The 27,431-nt window shown below is 39.4% G+C and overlaps 1 protein-coding gene across 3 annotated transcripts in view; it reads left to right on the top strand.

Moving 5' to 3' along the window:
- The window catches only part of LOC126471466 (dynamin-binding protein-like), a 213,444-nt gene that overhangs the window by 100,491 nt on the left and 85,522 nt on the right, over positions 1 to 27,431 (top strand). For all 3 annotated transcript variants that reach the window (XM_050099662.1, XM_050099663.1, XM_050099661.1), the window contains 4 exons: positions 9,214 to 9,363; positions 10,157 to 10,262; positions 11,462 to 11,592; positions 24,865 to 25,095. In XM_050099662.1, coding sequence (XP_049955619.1) covers positions 9,214 to 9,363; positions 10,157 to 10,262; positions 11,462 to 11,592; positions 24,865 to 25,095 — 618 coding nt within the window. The remainder of the gene's footprint in view (positions 1 to 9,213; positions 9,364 to 10,156; positions 10,263 to 11,461; positions 11,593 to 24,864; positions 25,096 to 27,431) is intronic.

Raw genomic sequence — 27,431 nt, 5'->3', positions numbered from 1 at the left:
GTCACTGTAATCATGAAAGTACGTTTTTTGCTGGTGCATATTGGCAAAAACATCATGTTTCATGCATTACCTATTCTCTATTGATATTGTTTCCTCTCACTTATCACAACCTAAGATAATGTGCATTGTGTTCTTCACTCATGCTTAAGCAAATTATCAGTACCTATAACTATTAATGCAATTAGTTATCACAAATATTTTTCTTCCCATTGATCTGTCATTAATTTGCTATCTTTTCCCTCTGATGTTGACTGTTGACCTGGGAGTCTTCCCATACTGGTTGCTGTATGGGCACAGTTCAGTTGTGTTGACGTGTAACAGAAGTCTGAAAACTTGTTGTTTCCCATTGCCAATGCCAGAGGTTATATAGTGATTGATTGATTGAATTGAAATGAGGGAAAAGTTTGGGTACTATTTATAAAAATGTTCAGTATGGCCAAAATCAGAAGCAATATTTTTAAAACCACTGCTGTGCCAAGACACTGTAAACACACCGTAAGGAAATCTACATCTACGTCTACATCTACATCCATACTCCGCAAGCCGCCTGACGGTGTGTGGCGGAGGGTACTTTGAGTACCTCTATCGGTTCCCCCTTCTATTCCAGTCTCATATTGTTCGTAGAAAGAAAGATTGTCGGTATGCCTCTGTGTGGGCTCTAATCTCTCTGATTTTATCCTCATGGTCTCTTCGCGAGATATACGTAGGAGGGAGCAATATACTGCTTGACTCCTCAGTGAAGGTATGTTCTCGAAACTTCAACAAAAGCCCGTACCGAGCTACTGAGCGTCTCTCCTGCAGAGTCTTCCACTGGAGTTTATTTATCATCTCCGTAACACTTTCACGATTACTGAATGATCCTGTAACGAAGTGCACTGCTCTCCGTTGGATCTTCTCTATCTCTTCTATCAACCCTATCTGGTACGGATCCCACACTGGTGAGCAATATTCAAGCAGTGGGCGAACAAGTGTACTGTAACCTACTTCCTTTGTTTTCAGATTTCATTTCCTTAGGATTCTTCCAATGAATCTCAGTCTGGCACCTGCTTTACCGACGATCAACTTTATATGATCATTCCATTTTAAATCACTCCTAATGCCTACTCCCAGATAATTTATGGAATTAACTTCTTCCAGTTGCTGACCTGCTACGTTGTAGCTAAATGATAAGGGATCTTTCTTTCTGTGTATTCGCAGCACATTACACTTGTCTACATTGAGATTCAATTGCCATTCCCTGCACCAAGCGTCAATTTATTGCAGATCCTCCTGCATTTCTGTAAAATTTTCCATTGTTACAACCCCTCGATATACTACAGCATCATCCGCAAAAAGCCTCAGTGATCTTCTGATGTTATCCACAAGGTCATTTATGTATATTGTGAATAGCAGCGGTCCTACAACAGTCCCCTGCGGCACACCTGAAATCACTCTTACTTCGGAACACTTCTCTCCATTGAGAATGACATGCTGCGTTCTGTTATCTAGGAACTGTTCAATCCAATCACACAGTTTGTCTGATAGTCCATATGCTCTTACTTTGTTCATTAAATGACTGTGGGGAACTGTATTGAACACCTTGAGGAAGTCAAGAAACACGGCATCTACCTGGGAACCCGTGTCTATGGCCCTCTGAGTCACGTGGACGAATAGCACGAGCTGGGTTTCACACGATCGTCTTTTTCGAAACCCATGCTGATTCCTGCAGAGTAGATTTCTAGTCTCCAGAAAAGTCATTATACTCGAACATAATACGTGTTCCAAAATTCTACAACTGATCGACGTTTGAGATATTGGCCTATAGTTCTGCACATCTGTTCGACGTTCCTTCTTGAAAACTGGGATGACCTGTGGCCTTTTCCAATCCTTTGGAATGCTACACTCTTCTAGAGACCTACGGTACACCACTGCAAGAAGGGGGGCAAGTTCCTTCGCGTACTCTGTGTAAAATCGAACTGGTATCCCATCAGCTCCAGCGGCCTTTCCTCTTTTGAGCAATTTTAATTGTTTTTCTATCCTTCTGTCATCTATTTCGATATCTACCATTTTGTCATCTGTGTGACAATCTAGAGAAGGAACTACAGTGCAGTCTTCCTCTGTGAAATAGCTTTGGAAAAAGACATTTGGTATTTTGGCCTTTAGTTTGTCATCCTCTGTCTGTCGAAAATACACTCCTGGAAATTGAAATAAGAACACCGTGAATTCATTGCCCCAGGAAGGGGAAACTTTATTGACACATTCCTGGGGTCAGATACATCACATGATCACACTGACAGAACCACAGGCACATAGACACAGGCAACAGAGCATGCACAATGTCGGCACTAGTACAGTGTATATCCACCTTTCGCAACAATGCAGGCTGCTATTCTCCCATGGAGACGATCGTAGAGATGCTGGATGTAGTCCTGTGGAACGGCTTGCCATGCCATTTCCACCTGGCGCCTCAGTTGGACCAGCGTTCGTGCTGGACGTGCAGACCGCGTGAGACGACGCTTCATCCAGTCCCAAACATGCTCAATGGGGGACAGATCCGGAGATCTTGCTGGCCAGGGTAGTTGACTTACACCTTCTAGAGCACGTTGGGTGGCACGGGATACATGCGGACGTGCATTGTCCTGTTGGAACAGCAAGTTCCCTTGCCGGTCTAGGAATGGTAGAACGGCGGGTTCGATGACGGTTTGGATGTACCGTGCACTATTCAGTGTCCCCTCGACGATCACCAGTGGTGTACGGCCAGTGTAGGAGATCGCTCCCCACACCATGATGCCGGGTGTTGGCCCTGTGTGCCTGGGTCGTATGCAGTCCTGATTGTGGCGCTCACCTGCACGGCGCCAAACACGCATACGACCATCATTGGCACCAAGGCAGAAGCGACTCTCATCGCTGAAGACGACACGTCTCCATTCGTCCCTCCATTCACGCCTGTCGCGACACCACTGGAGGCGGGCTGCACGATGTTGGGGCGTGAGCGGAAGACGGCCTAACGGTGTGCGGGACCGTTGCCCAGCTTCATGGAGACGGTTGCGAATGGTCCTCGCCGATACCCCAGGAGCAACAGTGTCCCTAATTTGCTGGGAAGTGGCGGTGCGGTCCCCTACGGCACTGCGTAGGATCCTACGGTCTTGGCGTGCATCCGTGCGTCGCTGCGGTCCGGTCCCAGGTCGACGGACACGTGCACCTTCCGCCGACCACTGGCGACAACATCGATGTACTGTGGAGACCTCATGCCCCACGTGTTGAACAATTCGGTGGTACATCCACCCGGCCTCCCGCATGCCCACTATACGCCCTCACTCAAAGTCCGTCAACTGCACATACGGTTCACGTCCACGCTGTCGCGGCATGCTACCAGTGCTAAAGACTGCGATGGAGCTCCATATGCCACGGCAAACTGGCTGACACTGACGGCGGCGGTGCACAAATGCTGCGCAGCTAGCGCCATTCGACGGCCAACACCGCGGTTCCTGGTGTGTCTGCTGTGCCGTACGTGTGATCATTGCTTGTACAGCCCTCTCGCAGTGTCCGGAGCAAGTATGGTGGGTCTGACACACCAGTGTCAATGTGTTCTTTTTTCCATTTCCAGGAGTGTACTTCCATCAGTTACCCTACAGGTACTTCCTTCAAGCATTTTATGGGCATGGGGAATCCAGTTTAAAGTCATGACTACTAATGCTAATGCCATTTGTGGTAATCATTTAAGGCTTTTTGGATGTATTATTGACCAGTAAAAAAAATCATGCCTCACAATGAAATCCATGTAAGACATTTCTACCTCTAAATTACATTTTCAAAGAAGCATATGTGAAGTTACATAAAGTGGTGGTTATGTCATGCCATTTGCATGGCTGTCAATTATTACAGATTGTCCATTATTGTTATGGATTTATCACCCTACTTAGAGAATTATGGGATGTTACTAAAAATTATGGAAACAAACATTTTACAATTTGATGTTTTTAAAAAAAAAAGTTGGAAAAGGTGCTGTGTACATTTTGCTAATCATGTACTACTACTACTACTACTACTACTACTATTAAAATGTTGTAAAGGTTTCCTTCATGAGTACTTAGGAAGCCTATCTATGAATAATTTTGTCACCACAACTTACTGAGATAGGTGACACCAAAAAATTTTTCTTCCCTGCGTCAGGTTAAAGGGTAGGAATGAAACTGCTTTCATACCAGGCTACGTCACAAGCTTCAAGGCATTCATCTGTCAGCTGTTGTGGCTTTTGTAACCAGGTAATATTTGTAATCTGTTGAGTGAAGAGCTTCTAAGAAAAGGAATTCCCTGGAAAAACCGCATTTCATTTGCATATGATGATGCAAATACACTGGGGGTCATATAAAAGGAGTTGCTGCTTTTTTTAAAGAAAGTTCAACTGCACATAAGAATACAAACTTATTTCTGCCACTTGCTTCATTTAGCTGAACAAAGAGGTGTGAAAAGCCTCAAATATTTTGGTACTGAAGATTTTCTAATCGATCTTCATTACATTCTCCTAAAAGTTGAAACAGATAGTCTACTTTTAAGCTTTGTCAAAATATATATGTCCCTAAACCCCATAAAGTACTGAAGTACATCTGCACAAGATGGCTCTCTTTGCTCCAATCAATACAAAGAATAATTGAACAGTGGCAACCTTAGGTAAAATCTTTCAGTGATGAAGCTTCAAAAAATATAAACAATCCTCAGTTAAGTTGAATACACTCTATTATGAATGATCCAGTTGTGAATCTATATCTTCTTTTTTGCATAATACGCTTTTGTTACTTACCAAAGCAGATGTATTCCTTCAGAAACAAGAGCCAGTAATTCATAAATTTCGTAGCATCCTAAATACCTTATTTACAGAAGTGATTGTAAGATTTATTAAACCGGCTGTCTGCAAGAACTGAAATGCACATACACACTCACACAAAGGAGATGAAGATATTGTCATTGGTGTCGACGTTAGAAGCTACATTCATCATGTGAGGTTTGAAAAATCTTTTGCTATAAAATTTTATGAAGATATCAGAAGTTTTTTGTCAACTCATGTAGTTACATGAGAGAAAAATTTCCATTAGATGATGACTTCTTAAAAATATTAGTAAAGTTGAATGAGCCATTTTCTGATGTCCTGAGTGGATATGAAAAAAACACAGTAGAACTTCAATTTTTCAAGATACCAGTTTGGTGATTTTCCACTTTTAACCTGATTTTTTTTTTTTTCATTTACCTCGGGGAAGATCAGTTTGGATTCCGTAGAAACACTGGAACACGTGAGGCAATACTGACCTTACGACTTATCTTAGAAGAAAGATTAAGGAAAGGCAAACCTACGTTTCTAGCATTTGTAGACTTAGAGAAAGCTTTTGACAATGTTGACTGGAATACTCTCTTCCAAATTCTGAAGGTGGCAGGGGTAAAATACAGGGAGCGAAAGGCTATTTACAATTTGTACAGAAACCAGATGGCAGTTATAAGAGTCGAGGGACATGAAAGGGAAGCAGTGGTTGGGAAGGGAGTAAGACAGGGTTGTAGCCTCTCCCCGATGTTGTTCAATCTGTATATTGAGCAAGCAGTAAAGGAAACAAAAGAAAAATTCGGAGTAGGTATTAAAATTCATGGAGAAGAAATAAAAACTTTGAGGTTTGCCGATGACATTGTAATTCTGTCAGAGACAGCAAAGGACTTGGAAGAGCAGTTGAATGGAATGGACAGTGTCTTGAGAGGAGGATATAAGATGAACATCAACAAAAGCAAAACAAGGATAATGGAATGTAGTCTAATTAAATCGGGTGATGCTGAGGGAATTAGATTAGGAAATGAGACACTTAAAGTAGTAAAGGAGTTTTGCTATTTGGGGAGCAAAATAACTGATGATGGTCGAAGTAGAGAGGATATAAAATGTAGGCTGGCAATGGCAAGGAAAGCGTTTCTGAAGAAGAGAAATTTGTTAACATCCAGTATTGATTTAAGTGTCAGGAAGTCATTTCTGAAAGTATTTGTATGGAGTGTAGCCATGTATGGAAGTGAAACATGGACGATAAATAGTTTGGACAAGAAGAGAATAGAAGCTTTCGAAATGTGGTGCTACAGAAGAATGCTGAAGATTAGATGGGTAGATCACATAACTAATGAGGAAGTATTGAATAGGATTGGGGAGAAGAGAAGTTTGTGGCGCAACTTGACCAGAAGAAGGGATCGGTTGGTAGGACATGTTCTGAGGCATCAAGGGATCACCAATTTAGTATTGGAGGGCAGTGTGGAGGGTAAAAATCGTAGAGGGAGACCAAGAGATGAATACACTAAGCAGATTCAGAAGGATGTAGGTTGCAGTAGGTACTGGGAGATGAAAAAGCTTGCACAGGATAGAGTAGCATGGAGAGCTGCATCAAACCAGTCTCAGGACTGAAGACCACAACAACAACAACAACAACAACATTTACAATTGCAGAGTGTCTGAAAAATAGAATTTAAAGGCCCAACTCAAGCTTCTAACTTCTAAAATTTCTGGGAAAGCCCCCTCCCGAAACCTGCTTCCATGTTTGCCATGTGATTGCCAACAGACTGGTCTGAAAGTTGGCAGCCATGCATTTGTTACATGTGAAAACGGAAAAGAATAATTTTATACAATCCTAGAGTTGTTTGCTAGTTTTAACTGCTTTGAAGCACAAACATTTCAGCATTTGTAATATACAACTTTTAAAATAATTACATTCTCTGTTTGGTTTGCATAAAAGGTTGAAAGCAGAAAAGCAGAGACAAATGGATGTGTATTTTGGAAGCCATGTCTCTTTGTGGTCTCTTTCACAGTGTCTTAATTGAATGACATCAGCACTGTAGTATCCAAATTAGATTGTGCAAGCTGATTGCTTGTGAAGGGAAATGAGGACTTTGAGTTGTTATCAGGACAGATTGTAAATACTGAGACATTCAGTCATTGTGTACTTGTGTTTGTAGCCTAAGTATGGCATTAAAATACAAGGCAAACATTTTACCTTTTTGAAACAATTGTATAGTGAAAACTGTGTTTTCACATAAGAGAAGAGGATGTTACCTTATCACTACTAAGAAAAGTTAATGTTTCATTGCAAATAATTGTTGCATACTGAATAATTAACATGGGGTTCACTCCTTTAAGAAAAACAGGCAAAAAATTGTTGATTTATTGTGAACACTTTATTTGGAAATATAGTGACATACTATATGTTGAAACCTCCTGCAGTTGCAGGAAAAAAAAAAAAAAATCCTTGAAATTCGGCTGATTCCTACTTATGAATGTGTTACATGATAAATTCAGTAGTGCCAATAATGTAAAGGAGGACCATATATTGGGCATCAAAATAGGCAGACAGACAACATTGAAAGTAAAATCTCTAGGTTGTTATGTCGTGTCATGTTCCTCTTCAATTATGTCTACACAATTAAAGTTTTGAACACTCTTCTGAGATTTTCTCATGTTCATGTTTAGCTGAGTGCTGTCAAAAACCAATGACATGTTCACGTATAAACGGGAGCTTTCCCCCATATATTCTAAAGAAGTGAGGTTATTCGGTAAAACTCTTCCAGTAACTATTGGCAGGCCATTTTCATTGGATAGAAATATGTGTCAATCTATAGAAGATCTGACAACACTTTTGTATAGAAAGTCTACAAACACAAATGGGTATCTAAATTCCCTTGTGCACCACTGCCCATCCCAGAAGCAAGCAGTGCTCAACACACTGTCTTCATGTGCCTTTCACATTGGTGAATGGCTTGGAATCAGAGATGGATTTAATAAAGAAGACAAGACTATGCGGCTTATTCACAGATTTTTCAAACAAAATATTATTAGTTATGCTAAAAAGGAGGACAAGGAATCATCATCTCACACTGTTATGGAACCTAACAATACAAGAGAAGGAAAGTTGCTACTCACCATATAGTGGAGATGTTGAGTCGCAATAGGCACAATAAAAATATTCACACAATCATAGCTTTCGGCCATTTGCACACGCACCTGTGTGTGTGTGTGTGTGTGTGTGTGTGTGTGTGTGTGTGCGTGCGCGCGCGTGTGCACGTCTAGTACTGACAAAGGCCTTAATGGCTGAAAGCTATGATTTTGTGAATATTTTTATTGTGCCTATTGTGACTCAACATCTCTGCTATATGTTGAGTAGCAACTTTCCTTCTCTCGTATTGTTACATTCCATCCTGGATTTTCCATTGTCTGTTAGGCAACCATTAGTTTCTAGAGTTACTGAGTGCATCAGCAAAATTCTATGGAAAAATGGCATACAGACAACATTTTTCAATCAGAACAAAATAAAAGACTTTTTCTGAAACAAAGTGACTGCACCTGATTACCTCCGCACTGTGGTAGTCTATGAAGCCATGTGTCGCTGTGACGTAGTATGTATAGGTAAAATGGGAAGGACATAACAACCACCTCACCTGCCGTTGGAAGTATGAAATCTGCAGAAGCAGAACATCGTGAACTGTGGGCAAGACATTGATGTCAACAACTTGTGTGTGCTGGCCAAGAAAACCAACATTTATTGAAAGAAAGTCTGAGAAGCAGTTGATATTTCCTAGGAAAAAGGTAACTTCAGTAGAGAAGGCAGCCATAGGCTTCCAGCTTCATAGCTTCCTGCCATGAAAGAAGTAAATACACCACCACCATCATGATGAGCACAAACAAACAGGAAGCTGCCTCTGCAGCACGATAATAATACTTTGATAAACATGTCTCCTCTCTTGCTCTGATTGTTTCACTTTCTTTCCGGCGACGATAGCTCACCAACAGTAGCTGGAAGAATTTTACCCAATAACTCCACTTCTTCAGAATAAGTGTGGGAAAACTCCTTTCTATAAGTGAACAGGACACTATTTTTTGACAGGGTTTAGTTAAACATAAGCACCAGAAGATCCTGAAGAAGATCACAGCAGAGGGGTCCTAGTGTCAGTCATGTAGAAAAAATTGAAGAGTACCTAGATGAAGCCTAACAACCTAGAAGATCCTACCTTCAATGACAATGGCCATGAAGATCTGCAGTTTTGCAATTGTGATAAGATCCAAGGGTGTCACAGATATTGTGCATAAAAAAGATAACATGAAGTTCTTCTTGATCAGTTGTTACTGCAGTCACAATCTATTCTTTATGTGATTCATTTAGTTTCAGTTTATAATTATTGTTCAGTATTCCTTTGTTAATTTGAAATTCTTGTTCATATTTACAGTATGAATCAGATGAAGGTATACAGAAGATCTTTAACAAAGGCTTGGAGACACTACGATACCAAATTGCATGTTTTGATATGGGATCAATTCTGATCAAACCTGTTCAGAGGATATTGAAGTATCCTCTTATTCTCAATGAACTTATAAAGGTAATATGGTTATTTTGAAACTTATCTTCAAAAGTTGACAACATGATTTTTCATAATAATGTGGAGATTTTACAAATTTCTTATTTTAATAAAATACTGACACAGTTGTTAATTGTTTTTAGTGATATTCATAAATTTTCATATATTCAAGTGTAGCAGTGTTTACTTAGCTTATCATAAACTTTCAGTGCATTTTCATTAATTTTTCTAGTGACAATATGTTACATCTCATTTGTAGCATTTGTGAGCAGCAGCAAAAATAATAATACTTACAGGCTTAAGTTATGTTAGTACTGAGGGTGATAATATTCCACAATACAACTTTCACTGGCCATTAATTTTTAAAATAGTGTAAAAGATGAGATGCTCCAGCTTCTCAAATGGGTGAAAAGATGAATAGATAATTGTATTCATAATGGACTTATTTACAATCTGTGTGCAGAGAGGTGGAGAGCAGCTCATGCCTAGTCTTCAAAAGAACACTCCTCCCCCCCCTCCCCCCCCCTCTTTCCCACACCCCCTGCATCCACTAAGATTCAGTGCAAATGTAAAAAGGAGTTCTTTCCTGATGTTTAAGTAATTAATTCACCAAATCATGAAACTATAATAAGAGAAATGCAAAATCTACTGTAATTCAAAACATGGTAATACTGTTATTTTAAATGTTGGTTAATATTATATAATGCCATCTAATCAAACTTTTTGCCAGTTCATGAAATTTTTATATATATTATTTTGCTTTCTGAAGTGAGATCTGTGTAGTGTAATTCTGGCATTTGTAAGTTATTTCCAGTGCACAGAGGATGATCACAAGGACAAACCTGCTCTCCTGGATGCTGTAAGAACAATAACAGATGTGGCAACATACATCAATGAATACAAGAGGAGGAAAGATATTGGTAAAGTTGTGTCACCTCACAATAATAAATAAATATACGTAATGGATGATTCACTCATTTTCATCATCTGATCACTCATTGCCTTAATATTTATGTTGGAATATTTATACATGAAAAGTGAAAGAAAACTGATATAAGGACAAATTCTACCCATTTACAACTACTTAAATATTACAGCCTATGTTTATGAAAATGTGCAAAAATTCATGATTTGCACAATGTGTAACAAAAATACATATAACAGTCAATTTAACTTTCTAGACAAAACCCAAGTTGCAGAAGGAGAAATGATTTACACTAACCATCATTCAGTTTTAGTCTGGAACAAAGGAAGCGAGATAGCTATTCAGCCAAAAAAATCTTTGACCTCCTCCACAGTGTTGTGAGGAATTAAATAGCTAACAAAATTAACTGTAAACACAAATTTAAGTCATATCTGCTTGATAGCTTTTTTTCGCATCCCTCCTTTTACAGCCTGTTGTATTCCTGTCCCAAGAGAAGAATTACAAAAGAATAAGGAACAAAGTTGCTCACATTATACAGCATTTCAAGTAGTTCCTCAGTGCATCATTGCCCTCTCAGGCAGCCACATTACTCGGTCATGGTATAATGCCATATATATAATAAAAAAGTAGCACTATTAATACCAAACATTATCAAATATCATTCTTTGGTGCCTTGAAATTGTTGGACAATCTCTATTGATGTAACCCCATATGAAAATTTGTTGCACAGAACTTAGGATCTTATGATTCTTTATGAAATTTGCCATTCTTCCTTTGCTGATGATTTCAGCAGTTCTATGCAGTAGCTTACCTTTATGTTTAGGAACTGCTTTACTTCATTTCTCTAGTACAAAATTCATTAAAAAATTTAACATGATTTGTTACATAGCTACAAAGATACTTTATTTCAGAAATTTTGTATTTTAGCGGTAAAATTATTTTCATGACTTCTAAATTAAAATTGAGCAAAGAGATGTGAAACATATATTGCAATTTGAAAAACAAATGGGAGATTGAATTGAAGGTGAACATTGATAAAATGTGAAGAATGTGTCAAAAGTGATTATCTTGGTTTTTCAATAATGAGATGAATAAAGGCACATCTCTTTGCTCTTACAGTCTGTCATTGATAACATAATATAAATCAGTTGTTCCTTTTTAACTTTTCATTATGTACGTTTCAAATTCCATTAGTGCTGAAATATCTGGAAGATGGCAATTCTACCATATCACAAAAGATGGCCAGATTATCTTTACATTCAGTAGCAAAGAAGTCTTCACGATTGGGAGCAATGTTTACATCAAGCTTAGGACTCAGCTCTGCGGTAAGAAATGTTTCTACATTCCTCTCCAAAGTACTTTTGTCTAGATGAGGCTATTAATGCTGGAAGAAGTTAACTACATAAACTGCCTGACAAAGAAAGTGAATCACCTAGAAGGGGAGAGAAAACAAAATCAAACTTCAAGGGTTGAGGGGATGTGTGATGTCATATTTCAGTGCTTATGATTCTGAGTCAAATTTACAAAGAACTTGGCGCATTTGTTAGTGTGAGACTACACCCTCTTTGGTCTGGATGCTTGCACAGATTTTTTTAGCAAGGGTGTCATAAAGCTATTCTATCCTCTTCCAAGGAAAGCTGGCTCACAACTGTTGTAATTGTTCCTTTATATCGTGGATACAGGCACTGAGGTGGAGTTGATGTCCAAACTGGTACTACATATGTTCTTTCAGGGATAGATCTGGGGATCTTTCAAGCTGTGGGAGTACCTCAACATCATGCAGACAGTTCATAGAGACATGTTTCCTGTTGAAAAATGACACCACAATTCTGTGGTTTGAGAGGTAATGCTTGAGGATGCTGGATGTCCCTGATGTACTATTGTGCATCAGAGCTTCCTCAGTCACTACCAGCCATAAACTGAAGTCATACATGATAGATACCTGCACAGTGATATGAGGAGTAACACCTATGTGCCCCTTCAAAACATTGGAAGCAAGGGACCTCTCCCCATATCGCCACCATGCTCGCCAGTGCTGGTGATCTGGGGTAGTGCAGAGCTCGGGTTCATCACTAAACACGATGTGATGCCATTCATTGGCAGTCCCAGCTTCTCAGTCACGGAACCACTACGGATACAGCCATTTGCGATATGGTGTTAACAGCAGCGTATGCACAAGTGATAATTCTCAAGTCCAGCTGCTGCTAGTCTCCAACCAGTGGTGCAGGCTGACACACAATGTTGCAAGGCATCTATTACTTGTTCTCAAATAGCAGGCAGAGATGTGAATGGATTACGATGTACTTGGTGGAAAATACGGTGATGCTCCCATGTGGTGGTCAGATGTGATCAATTATAATATTTACAATGAGTATTCCTGAAATATAATACAAGTCACTGTTTTCAATTAACAGACTGAGTGAGTCACATTTACACTATGTGATCGAAACCATCTGGACACACCCCAAAACATAAGTTTTTCATATAGGGTGCATTGTGCTGCCACCTACTGCCATGTACTCCATATCAGTGACCTCAGTAGTCATTAGACATCATGAGAGAGCAGAATGGGGCACTCTGTGGAACTCATGTACTTCGAACATGGTCAGGTGACTGGATGTCTCTTGTATCATACGTTAGTATGTGAGATTTCTGCACTCCTAAACATCCCTAGGTCCACTGTTTCCGATGTGATAGTGAAGTGGAAACATAAAGGGACTCATACAGCACAAAAGCGTACAGGCCGACCTCGTCTGTTGACTGACAGAGACCGCCGACTGTTGAAGAGGGTCATAATGTGTAATAGGCAGACATCTATTCAGACCATCACACAGAAATTCCAAATTGCATCAGGATCCACTGCGAGTACCAGGACAGTGAGGGGGGAGGTGAGAAAACTTGGATTTCATGGTTGAGTGGCTGCTCATAAGCCACACATCACGCCAGTAAATGCCAAACAATGCTTCGCTTGGTTTCAAGAGTGTAAACATTGAATGATTGAACAGTGGAAAAACGTTGGGTGGAGTGACGAATCATGGTACACAATGTGGCAATCCAATGGCAGGGTGTGGGTCTGGTGAATGCCCGGTGAACGTCATCTGCCAGCGGGCGTAGTGCCAACAGTAAAATTCGTAGGCGGTGGTGTTATGGTGTGGTTGTGTTTTTCATGGAGGGGGCTTGCTGCACCCCTTGTTGTTTTGCATGGCACTATCACAGCACAGGACTACATTGATGTTTTAAGCACTTTCTTGCTTCCCACTGCTGAAGAGCAATTCAAGGATGGCGATTGCATCTTTCAACATGACTAAGCACCTGTTCGTAATGCACAGCCTGTGGTGGAGTGGTTGCATGACAATAACATCCCTGTAATGGACTGGCCTGCACAGAGTCCTGACCTGAATCCTATAGAACACGTTTGGGATGTTTTGGAATGTCGACTCCATGCCAGGCCTCACTGACTGACATTGATGTCTCTCCTGCTTGAGGATGCTGGATGTCCCTGATGTACTATAGTGCATCAGAGCTCCCTCTGTCACTACCAGCCATAAACTGAAGTCATACCTGATGGATACCCGCACAGTGATATGAGGAGTAACACTCTGTGACGAATGGGCTGCCAATCCCCTAAGAAATCTTCCAGCACCTGACTGAACATATGCCTACGAGAGTGGAAGCTGTCATCAAGGCTAAGGGTGGGTCAACACCATATCGAATTCCAGCATTACCAAAGGAGGGTGCCATGAACTTGTAAGTCATTTTCAGCCAGGTGTCTGAATACTTTTGATCACATAGTGTATATGTAGACTGCACAAATGTTTGTTTACATTTTTAACCGACGTTTAATATGTGGGATTATCAATTAAGTCAGTGTACAATACTCAGTATTTACATTTATTAGTGTTATTTAGACTTGATACATTGAAGATAGCGATTTTTATAGTTTTATTAGGTCATTTTCACGTGTACGTAAATGTTTGCTTATATTATAAATATGGGGGATAATCAGTAGGTGTAGCTTACAGTAGGTTACTGTTTAATTCTTTAATAATATTCCAACATACATTTTTATTGTTTTTCATTGTTGAGTGTCCTTTTTGCCAACTAGAGTGTAGTCATTAACCTTGTGTGGCAGTAGGTTTCCTTAAGTTTCTTATAGTAAATTACATATTAGCTAGATGGATACGGACTGTGTCTGTTGTGTGCGGCTGAAGGAGGAGTTAAACACAGTCGAAACACAGCTGTAAGCTTTGTTGGCCACAGTCAACAGGCTCCAGAGTGCCATCTTGATGTGTGGTGGGTATGGGGTGCCTGGGGCAGCCTCTGCTGTACTAGATGTGCAGGGGGCATATCACAGCTCTGTCACTGAGCCGACATCAGGTGCGACTGAGCCGACCTCAGGTGCGACTGAGCCGTCCAGCCCACTCTCACCTCAGTGTGGGTGGCGGACTATGTCGAGGTCTCGAGCCTCAAGGCAAAGGCTGCATGGGGGACGCAGGTTCCTGCCAAATCCCATGCACTTTGCTAATAGATTCAGTGCGCAATCTGTTCAGGGGGTGGGGCTGAGGCTGAGCTGGTTGAGAATGCACCTTCTGCCAGGATAGTGGCCACTCCTTTAGCAAGTTCGGGACAGGTATGTGGGATAGGGATTTGTTAGTTATTGGGAGCTCCAATGTTAGGCAGGTCATGGAGCCCCTCGGGAACATAATGGCTAGGGTGGGGAAGAAGTCCAAAGTTCACTCTGTGTGCTTGCTGGGGGGCCTTGTCCAAGATGTGGAAAAAGCTCTTCCGGTGGCTATCGAGTGTGCAGGTTGCAGCCAGCTGCAGATTGTTGCACATGTTGGCACCAACGATGCCAATCGTCAGTGTTCCAAGGAAATCCTTGGGTCCTTTCGACAGCTGGCTAAATTGGCGTAGACGACCTCCATCTCTCGAGGAGTGGAAGCCAAGCTGACGATTTCCAGCATCGTACCCAGGGTGGACCGGGGTCCTCTGGTTTGGATTCTAGTGGAGAATCTAAACCAGAGGCTATGTCGACTGTGACGAAAATGGTTGTAGATTCCTCAACCTACACTATGGGGTCGTAAGATGCCCCTTGATAGATCAGTGGTGGACTACACATAGGAAGCAGCTACATGGGTAGCACAGTAATTGTGGCATGCACATAGGTTTTTTTTAGATTAGGTTCCTCCCCACAGGAAACAAACCATTAGCCTGAAAAAATTACCAGTTCGTGACAATGATGTGGGTGTGCCAACTGTAAAAATTGCTAGTTTGCCTTAACATGTCATTCCAAAGAATTTAAATATGCTTAATCTCATGTTAGTAAATTGTCGAAGTGTCTGTAGCAAGATCCCTGAGTTGCTCTCCGAAATAAACAGTAGTAATGCCAATATTGTATTAGGTACCGAAAGCTGGTGGAAACCAGACATAGGTAGCAGTGTAATTTTGAACTCAGATTGGACCATGTTTAGGAAGGATAGAACTGATGCTATGGGAAGTGGTGTGTTCATTGCAGTTAAAAGCTGTTTAAACGCAGTTGAGATCAATACTGGACCGGACTGTGAAATAGTCTGGATAAAGCTGTCAATCAGAGAAGGAGTGTCCATTGTGTTAGGATGTTTTTATAGACCACCAGCATCTGCAACAAATGTTGCAGAATGTTTCAGGGAAAGTCTTGAGTACATAGGAAATAAATATCCAAATTATCCATTAGTTATAGGTGGAGAGTTTAAGCTGGTGTCCATTGACTGGGAAAATTACACATTTATCACAAGGGCAGAAGCAAAGACTCGTGTGAAGTTATTCCAGGAGCGCTCTCAACATACAACCTTGAGCAATTGGTTAGAAAACCAACTCAAGATGGCAACATATTAGATATCTTGGTGACAAACAGACCTGATCTTTTTGAGGAAGTTAATCTAGAAGGAGTTATTAGTGACCATAATGTCACTGTGGCTTCTATGCCAGTGGAAGAAGAAAGGAAAAAAAAAAGAAAAAAAAAAAGCGTACAGTTTTCTTGTTTGGGAAAGCAAATAAAAGTGTCATTAATGAATATCTTCATAGTCAGCTCCAAGTATTCACTACGGGACACAAAGGTACTGAGCATCTTTGGTTGGAATTTAAAGGTATTGTCCACCGCATTCTGGAGAATATAGGGGAGGGAAAGGATCCTCCTTGATTCAACAAACATATTAGGAAGTTACTGAGAAAGCAGAGAATTTTGCAAAGTCGTTTTAAACGTAGTCACTGCCCTGCTGACAAACAGAAATTATGCGAAATGAAAGCATCTGTCAAAAGGTCAATGAGAGATTCTTTTAATAAATTTGAAAGCAATATTTTATCTGCAGATTCTAAAAACAACCCCAAAAAATGTTGGTCGTACGTAAAATCTATGAACGCTACAAATAATTCAATACCTTCGCTTGCTGACAGTACGGGTAATGTAACGGATGATGATAAGGAGAACGCTGAAATTCTAAACCTAGCTTTCAAAAACTCATTTACAGTAGAGGACTGCAGCACCATTCCCTATTTCAATTATTGAACAAATGCAAGGATGGCTGACATAGTGTTTAGTGTATCTGGGACCGTAAAACTGTAAAGGCAGGGGTCATAGATTTGTGGTGATATGCATCAATATGTTCAACATGGTTGACCAGCTCACTTTAAATTGTAATCAGCATGTAAATAATTGTAGTCTGAGTAATGAATTTACATGAAGCACCATCTGATTAATGTTCTGAAGGATTCAAATGTATGTTACATACACAGTACGTAAAATACTATATTTGAAGTGGAAAATGAGCAGAAAAAAATTAATGACTGCTAGGAAAGTAGGTGTGGTGGTCCCAGCTCACTGTTCCATAGCATCCAATCATGTACTCTGGGTGCTTCACTTTTTTGTCAGGCAGTGTATTTGCCATGCTAGTGATTATGTCTGTACACTACACATTTTCCAGCAGTAGCATTTACTGCTTTATAATATGGGTTAACAGCACTGTGCCCAGTCGGAGAACCAACACCTACATGCATTGCTGGAGGAACACAAGGCAGTAAGAGCAAAATTATAATCTAGGCAATGTTCATCAAATGTTTTTTGGGACCATTTCTTCCAATAGGGGACACTCCTGAGAGTGAAATCTTTCTATACACACAGAAGTGTCCAAAAATGTCTCTTATAGCAGGGTCAATACTTGAAGCACTTCCATGATCCCCAAATTCAGTTAATTTTGCAACAATTCAGCTTCTGTACAATTACCTAGGTCATCACATTCACCATGTGAATCACAAGTCGTGCACGACTCGACATCTGTGAGAAACAGATTCCTGTCTAGTACTACCATCACTTAAATGATTCACCGTCATATCACCTATTTGCCATATGTGCTGGTCTCTCTTGTGCTAATATGCATGCATAATGTTATTCAAATGTGTGTACTTATTCAGTTGATAGTGCTAATTTATCATCAGAATATCTCAGAAGTTTACCGAAAGCTCTAATGGTGCTAGAGGAATAAGGTTTCCATTGGTTATTTCCTAAACTGAAAGTTGCTGTGAAAATGTTTCTGCTAATGAACTTCTTGAGAAGAGGCTTATCTCGTGTGTCATTTGTGAATACCATGAAGTGATCAACTTGTGGGCTGTATGATGGCAGGGTAGAAAGTCATGAAATATCTTGAATGTAACTATAAAGTTACAGAGAGACTGAGTGGCTCTCCAGTTCTTACCTTCAGTGTGCGAAATTCCAGTACCATTGATAAGCATATTTAGGTATTGTTGAAGGGGGTGGGAGGTTAGTATTCCAAGCCTTCGGAACTATTCAGGGAGAAAAGAGAGAGAGATTGCAGATTAAGGTGAGGGTAAAATCCTCAACCTCAAGATGAAAAGGACCCACCTGTTGTGAGGATGGAAGGAGGAGGTGTCTGAGAGAGTAAGAAGCACAAGGGAGTATATTGGTAAGCACTGAGCCAGCATCAGTCCAAAGATGATATAGGGGCAGAGTAAGAAATAAAAAGAGATAGAGGAAGAGAAGCAAGAAGTGAAACAAAGAGTGAAACTAAAAACTGAAAAGGAGATGGGGAGGAAAACAGAGAGAGGGGGGGGGGGGGGGGTGATTGGGACAAAAAATTATTAAAAATAACTGAGTAAATAAATAATACAGGGTGTACATAAAGTATGGGAACACTTTCAGTTATTTATTGCACAAGAACCAAACATTGTGCAGATATCATACATGTGTCATTTTGAAGAGAAACCCTAACAGTTTTTTTTATGTATACCGCCACAGCGTGGTTTAGTAATTTTGCCAATAGTCAGACCTAATCACAAACACGGCGAGTTCAGGTATGGAGTGAGCTTTCTGTGTGTTGGAATTCAACAAAAACAAGTGCACTACAGCTGTTCAGCGGATGTTTAGAACTAAGGAACTAAGTACAGTAAGAAACCACCAACAAAGAAGGCCATTTACCACTGGCACAACAAATTTGTTGTGACAGGTTGCTTGGGCCCGGCAAAGAGAAGCAGATGTCCCAGTGTGAGTGAAGTGAGTGTGGAGCGCGTATAAGACACATTCATAAGGAGTCCAAAGAAATCGGTGTGTCGTGCATCCAGTGAACTCGAAATGGCTCCAATGACAGTGTGGAAAGTCCTGCAACAGAAGCTGTCAATGAAACCATTCAAATTGGGCCAGTGCAGAAGCTCAATGACAATGACAAAGACAAGTGTCTTGAGTTTTGTTTGCAGTTGCAACAATTGAATGAGGATGGTGGTGGCATTGTTGATCGCTTAATTTTTGGCGACGAAGCCACTTTTCACACTAATGGGAAAGTGAACAGGCATAATTGTTGAATCTGGGGTACAAAGCATCCACACAAATGCATTGAATTTGAGCATGATTCCCCAAAGGTAAATGTTTTTTGTGCCTTGTCACATTGAAAACTGTATGGGCGTCATTCTTCTTCGCCGAGAGCACTGTCACTGGATATTCCTACTTGGACATGTTGCAGCAATTGCTGATGCCTCAAATGCGATCGAACTCTCCGTTCATCTTTTAGCAGGATGGGGCTCCACCCCATTTTCATCGTGAAGTTCGCTTGTACCTGAGCACGGAGCTGCCACATCGATGAATCAGCCGTGCTACAGAAAGTGACAGCTGTTTCATGAAATGGCCTCCCCGATCACCAGACCTCACTGTGTGGGACTTTTTTCTGTGGGGACACATTAAAGATCTCATGTATGTACCACATCTACCACGTGATGTAGCAGAGCTCCGGGAGAGAATACGGGAAGTGACTGCCACAATCGATCATGTCATGCTGGGATGGGTATGGCAAGAATTCAATTACCATATTGACATCTGCCGGGTCACTCATGGTTCGCATATTGAATGTTTGCAAAAAACTTTCAGAGTTTCTCTTCAAAGTGCAATATGTATGACATCTGTACAATGTTTAGTTCGTGTGCAATAAATAATTGAAAGTATTCCTGGACTTTATGTACATACTTCCTGTATATATAAAATAATAATAATAATAATAATAATAATAATAATAATGATGATGATGATGATGATGATGATGATGATAACAGGATACCCCAGTCAGAATTAGAAAACATCAAAGAACAAGTACAACAAATACTGGAACAAAATAATGTGCAATCAGAAGAAGAAGAAGAAAATACAGTAATGGACTCAAACATCCCAGAGCAAACAAACAAAGGACAACACGCATCAATTAAACAATCAGAGGAAAATGAAATCTTAAGACAGCCACCAGAACAAGCGCAAATAGAACACGAAGTGACACACATGTTAGATATAGAAGAAAAATTTCAGCTGACATATATAGAATACAAAGACACAAATACAGACATTAGACCATTCTTGCATAGACCGCCAAATAACCCACAAGTCGAAACAACAATAAAAACTATCAACACAATCAAACACAACTATGGAAGAGTTACAACTACTGGTTTATATAGGAGCACTCACTACACTAAATATACACACTAGGCAGAGATCAGAACCAACCAACACACAGAAGAAACCTACAAAACCAGCATGGCAACACAGGCTACAGATCAGAATAGAAAAACTGAGAAAAGACATCGGACAGCTAACACAATTTATAAGAAATGAAATATCAGACAAAAAACAAAAAACGTTAGGTAAAATCTCACAACAAGAAGCATTAGAGCAATTAGATGAAAAGAAGCAGAAATTACAAGCATTGGCCAAACGACTTAGAAGATACAAAAAAAGTGAAAATAGAAGGAAACAAAACCAAACATTCAACACAAACCAAAAGAAATTTTACCAGACAATAGCTAACACACACATTAAAATAGACAATCCACCAAACATAACAGACATGGAACACTTCTGGAGCAACATATGGTCAAACCCGGTACAACATAACAGACATGCACGGTGGATACAAGCAGGAACAGACTCATACAAGATGATACCACAAATGCCTGAAGTGATCATTTTGCAACATGAAGTCACCCGAGCAATTAATTCTACACACAATTGGAAAGCCCCTGGAAATGATAAAATAGCAAATTTCTGGCTAAAGAAATTCACCTCAACACATTCACATCTAACTAAATTATTTAACAGTTACATTGCAGACCCATACACATTCCCTGATACACTTACACATGGAATAACCTATCTGAAACCTAAAGATCAAGCAGACACAGCAAACCCAGCTAAATATCGCCCCATAACATGCCTACCAACAATCTACAAAATATTAACTTCAGTCATTACACAGAAATTAATGACACATACGACACAGAACAAAATTATAAATGAAGAACAAAAAGGCTGCTGCAAAGGAGCACGAGGATGTAAAGAGCAACTGATAATAGATACAGAGGTGACATATCAAGCTAAAACTAAACAAAGGTCGCTACACTACGCATACATTGATTACCAAAAAGCTTTTGATAGTGTACCCCACTCATGGTTACTACACATATTGGAAATATACAAAGTAGATCCTAAATTGATACAGTTCCTAAACATAGTAATGAAAAACTGGAAAACCACACTTAATATCCAAACAAATTCAGATAATATCACATCACAGCCAATACAGATTAAGCGTGGAATATACCAAGGAGACCCATTAAGTCCTTTCTGGTTCTGTCTTGCTCTGAACCCACTATCCAACATGCTAAATAATACAAATTATGGATATAATATTACTGGAACATACCCACACAAAATCACACATTTGCTATACATGGATGATCTAAAACTACTAGCAGCAACCAATCAACAACTCAACTAAAGATAACAGAAGTATTCAGCAATGATATAAATATGGCTTTTAGAGCAGACAAATGTAAGAAAAATAGCATAGTCAAGGGAAAACACACTAAACAAGAAGATTACATATTGGATAACCACAGCGACTCCATAGAAGCGATGGAAAAAACAGATGCCTATAAATATCTAGGATACAGACAAAAAATAGGAATAGATAATACAAATATTAAAGAAGAACTAAAAGAAAAATATAGACAAAGACTAACAAAAATACTGAAAACAGAAATGACAGCAAGAAACAAGACAAAAGCTATAAATACTTGTGCTATACCAATATTGACCTACTCATTTGGAGTAGTGAAATGGACTAACACAGACCTAGAAGCACTCAATACACTTACACGATCACAATGCCACAAATATAGAATACATCACATACATTCAGCAACAGAAAGATTCACATTAAGCAGAAAGGAAGGAGGAAGGGAATTCATCGACATAAAAAACCTACATTATGGACAGGTAGACAATTTAAGAAAATTCTTTCTAGAACGAGCAGAAACTAGCAAAATACACAAAGCAATCACTCATATAAATACATTGGCTACACCACTGCAATTTCATAACCACTTCTACAACCCTTTAGATCACATAACATCAACAGATATGAAGAAAGTAAATTGGAAAAAGAAAACACTACATGGCAAGCACCCGTATCATCTAACACAGCCACACATCGATCAAGACGCATCCAACATATGGCTAAGAAAAGGCAATATATACAGTGAGACGGAAGGATTCATGACTGCAATACAGGATCAAACAATAAACACCAGATATTACAGCAAGCATATTATTAAAGATCCCAATACCACAACAGATAAATGCAGACTTTGCAAACAACAAATAGAAACAGTAGATCACATCACAAGTGGATGTACAATACTAGCAAATACAGAATACCCCAGAAGACATGACAATGTAGCAAAAATAATACATCAACAACTTGCCATAAAAAATAAACTAATAAAACAACACGTTCCCACATACAAGTATGCACCACAAAATGTACTGGAGAATGATGAATACAAATTACACTGGAACAGAACCATTATAACAGATAAAACAACACCACATAACAAACCTGACATCATACTCACCAATAAAAAGAAGAAATTAACACAACTAATCGAAATATCCATACCCAATACAACAAATATACAGAAGAAAACAGGAGAAAAAACTGAAAAATACATCCAACTGGCTGAGGAAGTCAAGGACGTGTGGCATCAGGATAAAGTTGACATTATACCGATTATACTATCAACTACAGGAGTCATACCACACAATATCCACCAGTACATCAACGCAATACAGCTACATCCAAACATATATATACAACTACAGAAATCCGGAATTATTGATACGTGTTCAATAACCCGAAAGTTCCTAAATACAATGTAACATATACTGTACAGTTAAAAGGAAGTCACGCTTGATCAAGGTCCGCGTCACTTTCCATTTTTAACCAGACTTAACGTCTGAGAAAGTAAAGAAATAATAATAATAATAATAATAATAATAATAATAATAATAATAAAAGATGGGTGGGGGATGTATGTTACCAGAAGTTAAGCCCAGGATTCTGGTTGGATGCAGGAACATGTTAGAAAGCAAGTTCTCCTCTCTGGAGTTCAGGAAAACAATTACTCAGGTAGGAAGATCCAAATACCCATGGGTGTAGCAGGCACACAGGTCCCTCAGACTCAAGGGACCTAATTGCCAGCTACACCACTTGGGATATTTGGTGCTGACAGTATTGTCTGGGCACACAATATAGAGGTCTTTTGCACCCAGGTTTGTTCACAGACATTTAAACATTTGCAGTATGTTTTACAACTTCTTAGGAATTTCATAGCAATAAACCTAGTTTCCTTGGCTTTTAATAGACCTAATCAAATGCCAGGATGTCAAACTTTAAAACTTTTCTTTACATCATGATGCACTGTGCTGATTTTGTTTTTCTGTAAGGCGGTGTAGCAGCTTTGCTGCCATGTAGTTTTTCAGAGTGTAATGGATTTCAGGTACAGGCAGTGGAATGGATTTCAGGTACAGGCAGCCCCAAAGAATTATCTGCCTTACAGTATGACACCCACTGGTCATCATCTACACTAGCTTCTGAACTTTAAAGTAATTCAATGGCTGTCCCTCTGAAAAATTGTATTTCTTAACTGTTCACTGCTCTTCTTTATTTAAATTGGATGATCATGTGATCTTAAGTGATCAACGTCACTTGATAACAGTGTAGTTATCGGCAGGATTAAACAAACACAGGACGAGGTTGTGACTTCTCATGTGGAGTCCCATCTATTAAAACATTTTCATTACTCCTTGTACAATGGCTGTAGGTTTTCAGTAGCTTTGGATGTTCAGTGTCAAGTTTACCGTATACATTGACAACTGAACTTGACTAGTTTTGTAAATTACCCACTTATTGGGAAGCGATATAGGCAGGATTTTAAAACAGAGTGGGCTTACAAATAACATACACATGTTCAGTAAAAGAAACAGTATCTCTTTATTTTCTTATTACAATGTTAAGGCCCGTCGGCGGGTGGGGGGGGGGGGGGGGGGGGTTGTAACTCTTGTACCTGCAGACCCATAGACCCATCTTGGAGGAGAAGGGAAGTGAAAAGGTAAAGAAGACTAAGCCATTTAGTGTGTGCTCATGGTGGCGACTCACAACACAAGAGAGCTCCATTTTGTAGCCACGGTTCCAAGAGCCCTCCATCTCAGAAGTACAGTGAACCTGTGGCATGATTTAATTAGCAGAGTAGCTTTGCTGATGATGATTTAGCCTAGTCTGCTGTGAATCAAAGGGCATATTGTCAACAGTTCATGTTTCAGGGAAACAAGCAACCTCTGCTGAAGTGATAATTTTACTTGACAAGTAAATCACAATGAATTATACTTGAACAATATAGGAATATATTTTAAAGAGAAATTTTAGATAATTGTTAGACTGGCTATGACCAGGACAGGGATAACAACATTGGTTTCTAATGTAACAAATAAACTTTATCTAAATATAATAGATTCTTAGCAACATTTGTGCCGTATATTCAAGGTGAGACTAGGAGAACACAGAATAGCTCAGAAGCCTGAAAAGGTTTTGAAACAGTTTGTTACTTGTGTACAACTTTATCTGGTACATACTAGCCTTCTTGCTTACTGCCTCATGTTCTGTGCTGCAGTAAATTTTCTCACTTCACCCATCTTTGTTCCATGCCTGACATTATTAATTTTATTTTCACAGACAAAAGATCCTATTTTTCAAGAATATGAAACACAATTCCATCTACTGGAAAAAACTATTCGACTGTTTATGAAAAATGTAGAGATTTTTATGAATCATATTCATGAAATGGTAACAGCCCATAGCAATTTGGGTGAATCAGTAAGTTACTTCTATCAAGAAAGACATTCAGAAGTTGAAGACTTCAGCCGAATTCAAAGGCTTATAAGTCGGCAGTTCTGGAAGGAGTTTGTGAGTATTATTATTTCTCTAAGTTGTTACATTTTATTTGTGCCGTTTAAAACCATTGTGTGTGTGTGTGTGTGTGTGTGTTCAATCTCATTTTAAAATGTTATGTGAAAGTGGAGTTTCAGTAGTTGGATTAAGCTATTGTAAATAATATAGTAGACATGTTTGCGTAGATATCGGTATGACCCTCAAATCCATGAGATGGAAACATATAAATGTGACTTACAAACCAAAATGATACTCAAACAAAATCTTGAAATATGTCTGCACATGAGAGGATGTTAGGTGCAAAAGCACATATAAGTGTCTGCTGCATTAAAATAACATTTTAAATCAATCAATGCCTTCTCTGTGCGATAGCAATGGAGATACTATCAAAGACAGTGCTGCCAAAGCAAAGTTCCTAAACACAGCCTTCTGAAATGTCTTCACAAAAGAAGACGAAGTAAATTATTGGAGTAGTGAAGCAACTTAAATCACTTAATAAAAGCAAGTCTTCTAGTCCACACTGTATACCAGTTAGGTTCCTTTCAGAGTATGCTGATGCAATAACTCCATACTTAACAATCATATACAACCATTTGCTTGACAAAAGATCCGTACCGAAAGACAGGAAAGTTGCACAGGTCACACCAATATTCAAGAAAGGTAGTAGGAGCAATCCACCAAATTACATGCCCAAATTATTAACACTAATATGCAGCAGGATTTTGTAACATATATTGTGTTTGAACATTATGAATTACCTCGAAGAAAATCGTGTATTGACACACAGTCAACACGGATGTAGAAAACATCGTTCTTGTTAAAGACAACTAGCTTTTTACTCACATGAAGCATTGAGTACTACTGACACGGGATTTCACATTGATTCCATATTTCTGGATTTCCAGAAGGCTTTTGACACAATACCACACAAGCGGCTTGTAGTGAAATTCCGTGCTTATGGACTATTGTCTCAGTTATGTGACTGGATTCATGAGTTCCTGTCAGAGAGGTCACAGTTCATAGTAACTGACGGAAAGTCATCGAGTAAAACGGAAGTGATTTCTGGTGTTCCTCAAGGTAGTGTTGTAGGCCCATCGCTGTTCCTTATCTATATAAACAATTTTGGAGACAATCTGAGGAGGCGTCTTAGGTTGTTTGCAGATAACGCTGCTATTTATCGACTAATAAAGTCGTTGGAACATCAAAACAAATTGCAAATCGAAACTTCCTGGCAGATTAAAACTATGTGCCGGACCGAGACTCGAACTCAGGACCTTTGTCTTTTGCAAGCAAGTGCTCTAACACAGTTTTAATCTGCCAGGAAGTTTCATACCAGTGCACACTTCGCTACAGGGTGAAAATTTCATTCTGGAAATTGTAAAATGATTTGAAAAGATATCTGTATGGTGCAAAAGTTGCCAATTGACCCTAAATAACGAAAAGTGTGAGGTCATTCACATGAGTGCTAAAAGGAATCCGTTCAACTTTGGTTACACGATAAATCAGTCAAATCTAAAGGCTGTAAATTCAACTAAATAACTAGGAATTACAATTACGAACAACTTAAATTGGAAGGAACACACAGAAAATGTTTTGGGGAAGCCTAACCAAAGACTGCATTTTACTGGCAGGACACTTAGGAAATGTAACAGATCTACTAAGGAGACTGCCTACATTACACTTGACCATCCTCTTTTAGAATACTGCTGCGTGGTGTAGGACCCTTACCAGATACGATTGATGGAGTACATCAAAAAAGTTCAAAGAAAGGTAGCACATTTTGTATTATCACGAAATAGGAGAGAGAGTATCACTGAAATGGTACAGGATCTGGGGTGGACATCATTAAAACAAAGGCATTTTTTGTTGTGGCAGAATCTTCTCACGAAATTTCAATCACCAACTTTCTCCTCCAAATGTGAAAATATTTTATTAAATCTAACAACAAGTTTACTTTTACCAGTCACTGTTTATTTATCACCACAACACGTTTCAAAAATTTAAACCTTCATCACCAGGTGGATTTGCATTTGTTAGTATGACATTTGTGTGTGTTGTGTTAAGATTTTTTTGAGGAACTTGTGGCACTGCCTCCAGTGGTCACAGGTTTCTTTCACTGTTGTAACACAACACATGTACACTGTCATATTCTGTAAACAATTTTACAAAATAGCTTGAGTATTGTGCAAATGGGCATCACTATGGGGTGGCTGTATGTAGGGATCCAAGCTATATTCAGGACCCTCAATTGGTCCAGAGATTGCTGAAGCTGCTGCCTGCATTGAGGTTAGGAAAACGATTGAAGTGCTACCCCAATTTGTCTGACAAACAGGTTTCAGTCACTGTTTATG

The sequence above is a fragment of the Schistocerca serialis genome, chromosome 3 (assembly GCF_023864345.2).
Source record: "Schistocerca serialis cubense isolate TAMUIC-IGC-003099 chromosome 3, iqSchSeri2.2, whole genome shotgun sequence".
Lineage (NCBI taxonomy): Eukaryota > Metazoa > Arthropoda > Insecta > Orthoptera > Acrididae > Schistocerca > Schistocerca serialis.
Note: the sequence above shows the minus strand (reverse complement) of the source record. Positions and strands in the feature narration are given on the sequence as shown.